This window comes from Myotis davidii, unplaced genomic scaffold, assembly GCF_000327345.1.
Source record: "Myotis davidii unplaced genomic scaffold, ASM32734v1 scaffold1036, whole genome shotgun sequence".
NCBI lineage: Eukaryota > Metazoa > Chordata > Mammalia > Chiroptera > Vespertilionidae > Myotis > Myotis davidii.
In genome coordinates this window covers 476,580-489,312 of record NW_006287260.1, presented here as the reverse complement: position 1 = coordinate 489,312, position 12,733 = coordinate 476,580, and the positions used below count along the sequence as shown (strand labels likewise).

The 12,733-nt window shown below is 57.3% G+C and overlaps 1 protein-coding gene across 1 annotated transcript in view; it reads right to left on the bottom strand.

The window, feature by feature from the left end:
- Nucleotides 1-12,733, bottom strand: part of SCUBE3 (signal peptide, CUB domain and EGF like domain containing 3) — an 18,568-nt gene that overhangs the window by 239 nt on the left and 5,596 nt on the right. The window contains exons 5-19 of the mRNA XM_015560847.1: nucleotides 10,008-10,124; nucleotides 8,313-8,435; nucleotides 7,729-7,845; nucleotides 7,102-7,227; nucleotides 6,703-6,819; nucleotides 6,448-6,552; nucleotides 6,036-6,152; nucleotides 5,608-5,763; nucleotides 5,172-5,387; nucleotides 4,681-4,842; nucleotides 4,308-4,475; nucleotides 3,634-3,795; nucleotides 3,033-3,230; nucleotides 2,411-2,563; nucleotides 2,209-2,288 (exon numbers count right to left, since the gene is read on the bottom strand). Of these exons, the coding sequence (XP_015416333.1) occupies nucleotides 2,209-2,288; nucleotides 2,411-2,563; nucleotides 3,033-3,230; nucleotides 3,634-3,795; nucleotides 4,308-4,475; nucleotides 4,681-4,842; nucleotides 5,172-5,387; nucleotides 5,608-5,763; nucleotides 6,036-6,152; nucleotides 6,448-6,552; nucleotides 6,703-6,819; nucleotides 7,102-7,227; nucleotides 7,729-7,845; nucleotides 8,313-8,435; nucleotides 10,008-10,124 (2,117 nt within the window). The remainder of the gene's footprint in view (nucleotides 1-2,208; nucleotides 2,289-2,410; nucleotides 2,564-3,032; nucleotides 3,231-3,633; nucleotides 3,796-4,307; nucleotides 4,476-4,680; nucleotides 4,843-5,171; nucleotides 5,388-5,607; nucleotides 5,764-6,035; nucleotides 6,153-6,447; nucleotides 6,553-6,702; nucleotides 6,820-7,101; nucleotides 7,228-7,728; nucleotides 7,846-8,312; nucleotides 8,436-10,007; nucleotides 10,125-12,733) is intronic.

Genomic DNA, 12,733 nt, shown 5'->3' with positions numbered 1-12,733 from the left:
CCCCCCCCCCCCCCCCCGTGCTGTCTAACGGGGCTACACTGAGGTGAGCTGGATCCCCACCCCCACTTCCTGTTCCTCCTTTAGAATCTCAGCTCGGCCAGTGGCAGCCCAGCCTCCCATGGCCCAATCCTTGAAGCCATCCTCGACTCCTCTTCTTTGCTCACAACCACAGCAAGTCCTGTTGACTCTACCTTCAAGATATGTCCAGAGTCTGACCACTTGTCACTGTCTCCACAGCTAGCACCCCGTCTAAGCCACCATCATCTCTCACCTGGACTATTGCAAGCGCTTGCTAACTGGTCTCCATGCTTCTACCTACCCTATGCTTCTACAGAGTGACTTTTAAAAAATGTTTAATTAGGTCATGTCCATTTAAAACACCTCTCTGCTTCTTTTCTCTCAGTAAAGCCGAGTCCCTTGCATGGCCCATTCGTTGAATGTGATCTGTGCTCAGTTCTCTCTCCTCCATCCTCTCGAATTTTCCTTATTCTGTTGACCACACTGGCCTTCTCAAAGTTCTTGGACATGCCACACTGCTCCCATGCTCCATAGCTTGGAACACTCCTCTCCTGATCGTCTGATAGGTAGGCCTTTACCTCATTCAGGTCTCTTCTCAGAGGCCTTCCCTGAGCAATCTGGCAACGTGATGTGTGGAGAGCCTCGTACGTGCCAGGCCTGTGCCTTAGGACTCAGATCTTCCAGCTTCTAGGGTAGGTTCTTTCCACTGCATCAGCAGATTTTTAAAATAAGAGTTGGGGCTTTCAGCCTCTCCTCCCCACTTTAATCAAAACAGCTCGACTACTTTATACATTAAAATTCCATAGCATATCTATATAATAAAAACCCAGTGGTCGTAACGCCATAACGACCAAAGACAGGTCACCAGGAGGTGACTTGACGCTGTGTCCTGTGGCGCTGGCGGGACTTGACTCTGGGTCCCGTGGTGTGCAGGTCACCAGGAGGTGACTTGACGCTGTGTCCCGTGGCGCGCCGGGTCTTGGTCTCACGTGATTTCGTGCACTGAGCCCATAGTTTGAAATAAGGGTTCAGGTGCTTTAAAAAATGTGTTGTTTTTTTGGTTTTGTTTTTCTGTTAATCCTCACTCGAAGATATTTTTCCATTGGTTTTTAGGGAGAGTGGAAGAGAGAGGGAAAGATAGAAACACTGATGTGAGAGAACACATTGATTGGTTGCTTCCTGCATGAGCCCCGACCAGGGCCCAGACCGGGAAGGAGCCTGCAACAACGGTACTTACCCTTGACCAGAATCGAACCTAGGACCCTTTGGTCCACACGCCAACGCTCTATCCACTGAGCCAAACCAGCTAGGCTAAAAAATGTTTTAAAAGCATTTCTGAAATGATATTCTTTGCAGTCTGCAAGTTCTAGAAGATTTTTGTTATCATGTCCATTATTTTGATGATAATACAAAAATTATTAACATAGAGCAAACCTTTTTAAAATTAATAATTTATGAAGGACTGTGACTAGGACTATAGTTTCTTAAGTAAGATTTTCTCAAACTGGGATCCACATGACCCAGGTGTCTAGTTGATTCTTTAATGCTGGAAACATTTCTTTTCCCTTAAAAGAGGTCTTTACTGAATTAACTCTGAGAAATGCTGTGCTAATTTGCTTTTCTGTGGGAGTAAGGGAAGGAAGGGACTTAAGCAAAAGCATCTTTCTATACCTAGTTTTCCCTAGATTTAAAATATATATATATATATTTTATTGATTTCAGAGAGGAAGTGGGAAAAAGAAAAATCAATGATGTGAGAGAATTACTGATCAGCTGCCTCCTGCACGCCCCCTACTGGGGATGGAGCCTGCAACCTGGGCATGTGCCCTGACTGGGAATCAAACCCTGACCTCCTGGTTCATAGGTGCCACACTGGCCAGACCCTAGAATTTTTTATGGAAGAGGTAGGGAACATTACATCTCATCTTCCCTTTGTCTTCCCCCAAGGTGTGGGTAATACTATAGTCAGGTGGGCTTAGGCTCAAATTTCAGCTTAACCTCTGGGCAACTTCTATAATTCTCCGTGCCTCATATTTCTCATCTGTCAAGTGGGAGTGATGAAAGTACCTAATTCACATAGCAATTGTGTGTCTCCAATGAGAATATTCATGTAAGCACATAGCGTATTGCCTGCACATTGTTACATACATGTTCATTAAATGTTGGCTGTTGTTATTTATATTCACTTGCCTTTAAAATCTCCTGGTGGTTTTCAGATGCATAGAGCCGACCATCTCGCACAATGTCTTCTACCAGCTGCTCATAGTCCTCTGCAAAGTCAACCCAGGGGAAGAGCTTAGGGGTGGGAACCCTTCTGCTCCCCTTGCCGCCTCCCAGGCTCTCGAGCCTCCCCTTTCTCAGCCACCCCCCTGGCTGCCCTGCCCTTGCTCACCATCGTAGGTGACGTAGGGGATCTGGAAGCCACGGGCACTGTTGGCCTCGCTGGTCTTGAAGTTGATCCAGAGCTTCCTGGAGCGGGCGGTGAAGGCGATGGGGCGCTCGTAGGTCTGGCAGGTCTCGTAGGTGGTAATGGAGGATGGGGAGGCTGGGAAGGCAAGCAGCACGTCAGGGAGCAACAGGGCGCGCTCCCCAAGCCCTCCCGGAGTGAGGGCTGTGGGAGGAGGAATCATGCCGAGAGGCGTCACCTGTGCACGCCGCCCCCACCCCCCATACATATAGTGTCTCCCACCCCCGTGAGCTTGTTCCATAACTCCTCTCTGACACCCTGGCACTCACAGAGTGGAAGAAATCTGACACTTAAATGAATGGAACAGCAAACATGCTAGAGGAGGACAGTGGCACATGTGACACCACTGGAGTTCTGGCCCCAGTGCTGCCTTTCTAAACTGCTTCCGACCCACCCACCATGCGCATCATGGCTGTTTTCCTATGTGAGCGTCTCTCCTCCCAAGGCCTCCCTTGCCACGGCCCCTGTTCTTCCTGGGCCAGTTTTCCCTTTCCCTCCCAACCAGATCTGGACTGCCCTTCCCTGGCCCAGCTGTGCAGCCACCCACAGTTCTTCCTCATGACGAGGACGTCCCCACACTCGTCCTCAGATGGCAGGAAGATCTCGGGTACCACGATAAGGATCTTGCGCTTGGGCGGGGGGTTGATATTCCAGACGCACTCCACGCCAGCTGGGTAGTTGCCTGGGTAGTTGGGGGACTCGATATAGCCAGTGAACTCACCCAGCTCCCCACCACACTGACGATCTGTAGCCAAGGGCAGTGGACAGAGCAAGAAGGAGAAGTGAGGTCAGTGGGGAAGTGGGTTGGGGAACATGAAGAGCTCTGAAGTGGAGATCAGACACAGGTAGGTAGCTAGCCACCTTCTGAGCTCATCATCCTTTCTCCAAGTTCTGGGTCCCCTTCCCTCCTGCTCTTTTAGGACCTTCTTATCTCCCCTCTCCTGTCTTTGCCTCCCCATGGCCTGTCTCCAGGGAGAGAGTGCAACTGGTCTTGAGCCTGAGTGAGTTGGGGAGAGACGGAGAGTGGGGCTTCCCTGCCCATCCACGCCCCAGGCCCCTCCCTGCTGGTGATCTCCCACCTTGCTGCTTCCTGTGCCCACTGTGCCCGCCTCTCTAACCCCTTTCCTGCCGCCGGGCCTGCCACTTACTCTTGCACTGGGCTACGCTGGTGGAGCCGTCGAAGTCAGTGCTTGTGTTTCCTGGGCAGCGGGTGCAGAAGTTCTGGCGGAAGTCAGGCTGATAGGAGCCTGTGGCACAGCGGATGCAGCGGTGGGTGCTGGTGTTGTAGTAGTGCCCCGGGGAGCACTGGACTGCAGGCAGGGGGAAAGGAGGCGTTAAGGTGGCAGGCAAGTGGGAGTTCTGGGACGTAGGATGGGCAGGACACATTCATCCTGGAGAATCAGGAGACTGGAGACACCACGGTTTCTCCCAGAGTCCCAACCTTTCCTCGTCATGCCAGAGTTCAAGGCAGGGAAGGCAAGCTTGACAGTGGTCGGCTGCAGTGCCCATCCTTTTCTTTCAGGCACCGAGCGGTGCCAAACCTGCACCGAAACTCGTTTGTAGTGTTGGGGAGACTGTGCCACCAGTTTCCCAAAGCAGAAGGGTAATCGTTACTGTTATTTCTCCCCCAATTCCCAGGCTTGTGGCTGTGGCGGGTCAGGATGGGCCTATGAGCAGGATGGTGTGGCTGGTCGGGCAGCTGGGCCTTTCTTAGTTTGGGGAAGATGGCAGAGCAACAAACTTGGGGCTACTCTGGAGACTTGGGGAGTTTGGGCAAGTGTTGGGGGTAGGGGAGCCCCTGAAGGGGGAGTAGCCTACTCACCTTTGGTGTCACAGTCTTGGAAGGAGATGGCCCCCTCGTGCTTGGTGGTGAGGCCCCCGCCACACGGAAAGCACAGAGTCCGCCCCGCTTCGGGTTGGTAGGTGCCACGGGGACATGGCTGGCAGGGCTTGAACCCATCCACAGAGTGCTGGCCCGGTGAGCACTGACCTGCAATGAACCAAGGGCCCAACTCTGATGGGGATGGTCCTGGTCATCCCTTTGGGGTCACCCAGTCTCAGGGGACAGAGGCACACAAACAGGATGTTGACTAGGAGAGTAGCCTGGAGCCTGGGCCTGCCCTTGGGAAATCCCATGCCCGTGGGCATCCCAGTGCCCACCCTACCCCACTCTGCATTGTTTGTTCCCCTGGCACCTGCACATGTGGTGACGTTGGTGGCTCCAAGAGGCCCGTGGGCATCACTCCCAGGGCAAAGGTCGCAGGAGAGCTGCCCTTCTCTCTCCTGGAAGGTGCCCGCTGGGCATGGCACACACTGCTCCGTCTGGCCGTGGTAATACGTTCCCTGCGGGCAGCTGACTGAGGGAGAGTCGGCTGTGCTAGCCACCCACCCCCCCTATTTCCCACCACCCAGGCCTGGGACTCCCCTTCCCACTCCCCCAGATTTAAGGAGAATCTCTGTCTGGAAACAGAATTCTACGTGGAAGAATCAGGGGCCAAAGCCATGTGCAGGAGGGTTGGTGGCCCCACCTACTGTCCTAGATTTCAGCCTGGGACCAGGGAGGGGCAGGAGGGTCTTGGCTGCCTCCCAATTGAGAGATGCAACTGAGGCCATAACGTATTCTGCTCTGGTCCCAGCTGGGTCTTTCTATTCCCAGGTTCCCCTATGTCCCAGCAAGCTCCCTTACCACACTTGGCCCCTGCGCGGTGCTGCCCAGGCCTACAGGCCTCCACCAGCTCAGCTCGCTCCCCAGCTACCGGGCCCGGTTTGTGGGCCAGCTCATAATCAAGACCCGCCAGGCGCAGGAGGAAGCGGTCCTGGTTGATGGACTTTCTAAGCATCTTCAGGGACCCTTTCAGCCGCCGTTCCATCCGCTGTCGGAGGCAGGGCAGCCCACAGCTGGCTGTGGCGGGTGGCGGTACGAGCCAGAGGAGGAAGAGAAGAAAGTGGCTGTGAGCAGGAGGGGAAGAGCAAAGCTGGGGCTACAGGTGAGAGGACTGGCTCCCGGGCTTGGCATTAGGCAGGGTCTGCCCCTCATACAGGCCCCCCCCCCCCGTCCCCCTCGCTGTTGAGACCTGTGGTTGCCCTCCGCCGCCCTCCTCCAGCCTGGCGCCCAGTCCCACCTGTGGTTTCTTCGGCTCTGACCTCTGCCTCCAGTTCCAGGGTGAGCCGAGTGACCTCCTTGCCTAGAGGGGTCCGGGCCCTGCGGCCCTTGCCCTTCCGAGAGGAGTCACACTTGAGGTGGATGAAGGTGACCTGGCAGTCGGAGCAGGAGGCACCTGGGACGGGAAAGTTCTCGCTCCAGCTCTCACCCTCCAGCCCAAGCCTGACACTCGCACCACATCCCTGACTGCCTCTACCTCCCTTCTCTTTTAGTTGGAGAATGACGTGGGGCTCCCTGGGGCTCTGTGCCTACATCTGCGTTTGCCCCTGCTCTTTCTAGAGTTCAGGGTCCAGTGGGTTTTCGGCCATCTCACTAAGCAGGAGAGTTGAGGGGTGGGGAGGGTTTGATGGCCAGACAACCTGTTGGAGTGGGGTCCCCAGTCCAGACCTGGCCCCAGGATTCTGCTGGCCTCCTCCATTTTGCCTTTGTTTCGCAGGTGCAGGCGGCATTTGGCGTCCTTGATCTTGAAGGAGGCCCGCTGTTTAACCAACAGCACTGCAGCCTCTGGAGGGATGGGAGAAGCTCAGCAGAGCCTGGGAGCCCTGGGGGTGGGGTGAGGGCTGCTGTGGGGGACAGTGAGAAGCTGGGCAAGAAGCCAGGGCTTGACTGGAGGAGAGGGATTACAGAAGCCAAGGCAATCAGATGCTAGGGGAAGAGGGAGCAAGGCAGCAGGGCTGGGGAATTACGGAGCAAAGAACGGGAATCCAGAAAGAAGTAAGGCCAGTGGTTAGCGAAGAAGAGAAATCGGGGTCAATAAGCAAGAGAGTGGGGTGGGAACAGGCCTTAGGCTGGTGCTCACCATGGCAGTGGTTGGTATTTGTGCTGTTCCCGGTGTGGCCAGCTCGGGCTGGAGCGGCCCTGGGGCTGGGGGTGCCACAGCTCACCGTGAAGCCATTTTCCGACTCTGAGAGAAGGGGGCTGTCACAGCTCTGACCTGACCCCCCAAAACCCTCACTGGTTGGACATCTCTAAGGGCAGCAGAGTTGCTGCCTGAACAGCCAGTCTCCCCACTCCCCCCCCCCCCCCGGGCCCTCCAGCAGCCTCCCCTATGTACCTGGCAAAAACCGGGCCCGGGAGGGGCAGGTCAGGGCGCAGGTGTCCTTCTTGCCGGCGCGGTTGCAGCTGAGCAGAGCTTTCGAGGCACCAGGACTGCTCTGACACTTCACAGGCTCTAGGAAGGGAGAGGAGCCTGAGGAGGGGCGGGCCTGCGGTTCGCAGCCTCTCCCTCAGCCGGGTAACGTGGAGGAAGAGAAGTAGCTACACGCAGAGTTGTAACTGTCACTCACACAGACTGATGAAGGAAGGGAAGCGCTATTTACTGGAGCCTTCCTGTGTCTAACAGCCACACTCTCCACCCCTGTTACTACCTCACTTTCCTCAACGTGGAATGTGTTGCTTTCCAGAACCCCTGAAATGGTAGTGCCAGCTGCGGCCAGCAGAGGGCGATGCCCACCTGTGCAATCCTTGCCATTCCAGTGCAGTCGGCCCTGGCCTGCGGGGCAGGTACACTGGTAGCTGCCAGGAGTGTTGATACAGCCAAAGCGGCAACCTCCCCGGTTGATGCTGCACTCATCCACATCTGGGGGGAGGAGCAGGGAGTCACAGACAAACACGGGTGGGGGAGGAGAAGGAGCCAGGGGGTGGGCAGTAAGGACCCCGGGTTAGAGTTCCAGGCATTTCAAGATGACTACCGGTCTGAGAAGAGGTCACACCTACGACCTCCTTTCTTTATCTCTGTCCACAGTCAAAAGAATGATTGAGAAGGGGCCCAGGTGATGAGCTTTGTCAAGCCTTCCTCTGCTACCTACCAGTGGGGCTGTCATTGGGAGCTAAGGATAGGAGTCAGGGGAAAGTGATGGGGATGGGAGATAGGCATTTTGGAGGCAGGATGCCAGTCCCTGATACCTGATTCCCAGTTGTCTTAACTCCTCCCATTTCATCCTGATGGATGCAGACATGGCACGTGTACCTGGGGATTTGCCCATTGGCTTGGGAACAAGCCAACTCAGGGGCTCGTTCAGTTGAACGGTGAGGAGGTGAGAGGGGCCTGGTAGCTGAAGGTGCAGATTTGCTGGCTTACCCCCACAGTGGGTGACACCATATAGCAGGTAGCCATGATGGCAGAGGCACTGGAAGCTTCCCGGCGTGTTCACACACATGTGGTCACAGGTTCGATCAAAGGAACACTCGTCTATATCTGGAAGAGCAAGGATTCAAGCCGGAGTCTGCCTTGGGGCACTTGGCCCTGGGACCCCTTGCTCAGGTGAAGGGCTTTGGCTCCCTCCTTACATTGAAAGCCCCTATGGATGGCCCAGCCCTAGAGTCAGCGATGCAGCAATGCTCCCATCCCTGGCCCCCCGCTTGCATCCCTGGAGTCAGGAACGGCGAGACCGGATGCCTCTGGTCAGGGCCGCTGTGTGTGGTTAGGCAGGTCAGGCCCTACCAAGGATATGAATTGGGGTGAAACCCCTCCCTCCCTCTGCCAAGCCACGCGCCCCAGTGCAGAGCTGGGCCGCCAAGAAGGCATGCATTTGCCAATTTGCAGCACGACCCAGCGTACAGAAGGTCTCCGCCGTGTCCGTTGACTTTCTCAGGCTCGGCTGCTTGAATCTCTCCACCCCAAGGACCTGTCCCGGGCTTTCTCCTTGGCCCAAGTCGACTCACCCTGGCAGTTCCTCTCGTTGATGAGAAGCTTATAGCCCTTCTTGCAGCTGCATTCAAAGCTGCCCACCGTGTTGCGGCAAATGTGGTCACAGCCCCCGTTGTTCAGGCGGCACTCGTCTATGTCTGGGGAAGCAGGACAAATAGAGAAAATCAAAGGTAATACTGAAGGCTGGGGACAAGCAGGATACAGGATCACGCCCTGCCTCACAGCCGGAATCATGGAGAGCCCTGAGCCTGCGCCTTCCGACTCTCTCCCACTTCTTCCCTGTTCAGGGGATTGTCTGTGCCGTTACCAGCACCTTTCCTCAGGCCGAGTCCCCTAAGAAGGGGATGCAGGGGGGCCAGGTCAGGCCCTCGGGGAGCTGCCTGGAGCAGGAAGTAGGTGGGCTTCTGACTGACAGGGCCAGTCCATGCCCTTCTGACTGACAGGGCCAGTCCATGCCCTTCACTCGGCTGCTGGTGGCCCTTCCCCAAAGGCTGGAGGATGGGGTTTGTTCCTTTCCTGCCCCCCCTCCTCGCCCCCGCCTGCCACCGGAGCCCAGCAGGGTGGGTGAGGAGATGGCACAGAGACGTGGATATTCAAAGGGACAGCTCTTCAGAGGGGAAAGCCAGCGAGTGGGGCTGGGTCGCTGATGGGGGAGGGGAGAGGGCCAGGCAGGGGCTGGACTGGGAGAGATCTGGAGAGACTCAGGCCTGAGGCAGCTTTCAGCACTCGGAAGGGAGGGGGGGCAGGGTGAGCAGCTTCCTTCCTGAGGTCAAGTTCCCCAAGCTGGTGGCAGACAGGACCCAGGCTAGCACCCCTCCTTGGGGGAGGGGCAGCCCTCCCCTCACTCTCAGCATACCTGTCAACAGTCCTTCCCAGCAGGAAACCTCTCAGCTCTGGCTGTCTGACCCGCTGCCCCAGCCCTCCCAGTCCTCTCGGCCAGCTGCTGGCCAAAAGACACAAGAATGAGCCCAGGCCTCCTTCCAGGCCTCACTCCGCTGACCAGGGAACAGGCCCCGATGAATCATTGTTTTCAGCATGGCTACCCTGCACTCCCAACCTTCCCGTAGACCTGGCTCCTTAAAGGAGAGGAAATAGATGCACAGTGTGGGAAAGTCTACCAGCGTATCGGCTAGCACAAAGTGTTCATCATTGGTCAGGCCTGTTCTAAGTACTTTGTAATTTATAACTCCTTTCCTTCTTACAGCATTCTGCAAGCACCCTCACTGTGGTGAGACTCAGGCGCAGAGATGCCAAGTTACTTGCCCAGGATCACAGAGCTAGGCCGAGGCAGAGCTGGGATCTGAACCCAGGAGCCAGGCCCCAGCATCAGTGCTCCCACCCGACCAGGACGGCCAATGTGGGATAAGGGGATTATGGAACACACTTCACACACACAGGCTCACATATCCTTCAGACCCAGGGACAAATGTAAATGGCATGTTCATTAGCCGAGAGGGTTAAGGATCTGTAGGGGACAGGAATGAAAGCAGGGAAATCAAGGTCGTGTCGGGCGGGGGCACTCAGGGACGGGCTGGACTTCTGTGCCTCGTGAACAGAGATGGGAATGGTGGACAGCAGACAAGCCTGAACTATGACCTCGGCCCTTTAGCATCCGGATAGCCTCCAGGGGTGCAGGAGGTCTGGTCCCTCCTCTCTCTCAGTCCCCACCTCAGCCCTCCCCTCCGCCCCCGTCTTATGGAAACCCTCACCTTTGCAGGTCTTCCTGTCCGGCTGCAGCATGAAGCCCACGGGGCAGCTGCAGTGGACGCCTGTCGCCGCGTCGTGGCACTTACTGTCGCAGCCCCCGTTGTTGACGGCACAGGTCTCTGTGTAGGAGGGAGCCGGACGGGAACAGGTTATCGGCCTGGAGGACCCCAAACTCCACAGAGGCCGGCGGGCAGAGGCGAGGCCCCGCTGCCTCCCTGTGCTTTACGAGGAGCAGTGAGCGGAGGCCCCAGCCCCCGGCCCCTCACCGTGCAGCCAAGCAGGCACGTCCCTGCCCCCTGCTTGATTGAAACAAGGTGGACAGCAGTGAGGCAGGTACAAGCCAGAGCTGTCAGGCAGGAATGTGCTGAGGGTGGAGGATGCAGAGAGGGCGGGTGCAAGGAGGGTGGGAGCAGTCGCTACCAGGGAATAAGAAGGGGCGGACAGGAGTTCCCTCTTTCCACTGACTACCTCCTTTGGTGGGTGGGGGGTCATGGTGGGGAAATCTTGGGCAGAGTGAGCCTGGTGATTCCAGAGACGGCTGATGGCCACCGATTCCTCTTCCCCTGCCTCCCTGCCCAGCTGCTTTAAGAACAATTCCAGTTCAAGGGCTGACTGCTGGTCCTCAGAAGGGACGGCAGTCATTTCCCAGCCCCTTCGAGGCTCCCCCAGCTCCTCCCAAGCCCTCTTTTTAGGAGCAGATGGAGGCAAGTGGGCTGCTCTGTGGTTCTACGTTCCTGGTGGGGAGGGGGGCAGAGGGGGCAAAAGCAGCAGGATCAGAGCAGGAAGGGCGCAGGGAGGCAGGTCAGCGAGCTACAGAACCTCAGCGCTGTCCCTGCTATCGCCCCCTCCCGACTGGTAAGCTTCCCTTCGCTGAGAGGTTGGAGTAGGGATGTATGGATGGGTCACTTGCCCTATTTTCTGAATTCAGAGCAGGAGAAAAACAGGTTTAACAGCTGAGGAGTGTCCGTGAGGCAGGAAAAACCCCCAGCTCAGATCATGCGAGGCCCTGCACAGGGGCTGTGAGGAGGTGTGGGCCATCCCCCGGGGGCCTAGAGTCTCCCATCAGAGAGACAACATCCCACGGCCTCTGCGAGGAAAGAGAGGAGTGGTTCCCAGAATCGGGAACCGAATGAGAAAGGCACCAGAGAGCACTATCGCCTTGAATCGCAGACTCCTAAAACTTCGGCCCAACCCTCGTCACTGAGGAGAGCAGCACGGACGGGGCACTAGAAGGCCAACTGCCGGTGGGGCCTTGGTCATGCCTGGTCCCTCCAATGCCCGGGTTTGGGAGCGGCCACAGGGGATCTCCTATGCAGCACTCCCGCCTGTCTCTCCTGGGGTTCCCCAAGGTCATGGGAGGGAACCTGAGTTCAGACTCCAAGCCCAGCCAGTCCCCCAAGAATGTCCTTAGCGTAAGAAGGGGGGCCCCAAGCCCAGAGTAGTGAGAGGGGAACAGAGATCCTGTGCGAGTCAAGGCGGACTCGGCAGAGCTAGAAGGCGGCAGGGCCAGAACCCAGAGTCAGGTCTGTCTGAACGCCAAGGCCATGATCTGCACCATACGGAGGGAGCGGGCAACGCGCGATGCTGGGACTGGAGCTACTGCGGGCAGGAAGCCCCGAGGAGGGTGGCACAGTGGACACGATGGCTGAGATGGGGCTGCTGGGTCTTCAGCGGTGTCGAAGGCAGAGACAGGGAGGGGGCCGATGGCCGGGCAGGGTGAGGTGTTAGAAGGTGGGTGAGGGAGAAGGTGGAAGGACAGGGCAAGAGAAAAGGAGAGGGATAGGATCCAAGACAAAACCAGCATGAAGGCTCCTGGGCCAGCTCTTGGGGACTCAGGAGACGCTCGGTGGGCCCTGCCGGCAGGGGAGCCAGCCAGGCCGAGCCCCGAGGGCATGCAGTTAGTGGGAGCCCCAGCGGTTAGCCTTTCCCCTAGCAAGCCAGTGAGAGCAAGCGGGGAGAGCAGACATATTTACCATTAGAAACGGCCTGAGGGGGGATGTGCTGCTCTAGCCGCCTTTCCCCTGTTTGACATTGTAAAAAAGCTGTTTAGATGCCGGGCAGCAGCCACTGTGGCCCACCGAGCCGGCCCCTGCCCCGCTCCCCTCCACCCTGCAGCCCCACCACTGTCCCGTATATGAGCCTGAGACTCCAAAACTTCACTCCCCAGCCTGGTCCTGCCTGGTGTCCTCAAGGAAGCTGGGCTCCCACCACAGGGCTGACGGGAAGGCCTCAGAGCGGGGCAGGCATGGGCCCAGGACACACAGCATGCCCAGGGCAGAGCTGGGAATCCAACCTCAAGTCTTACAAGCTGCCAGGCCCCAAAGGGTGCCCACCCGCTCCGCTCAACTACACTGCCCTCCGTCTGCCCAGCAAATGTGAGTGTCCTGACGCCTCAAACAGTGAAGCTTCCGCCCGCCAGGGCTGGGAGGGGATGAGGTCAGGGCACGGTCAGTACGTTTGACTGGAGACGAGGGTGAGGGTCGTGGAAAGAAGGTGGCTGTGGGCCCCGGAACAGCCTCCTGTGCTCTCTGCCTCGCTTGGCCGTGGCCCAGAAGGCAGAATGGGTCTTGCATTAGGGAAGAGCTCAAGCTTAACAGGTATTTCCAAAAGCAGCCATGCCCAGGACCACCTGCTGAGGGACCCACCCCTCACATCGGCTGGGCCTAGCTTGTCCTGAGGCATGCAGCTTTCCCTGGGGACCACATGCAGTTTCTCCTGCGAGACTCGG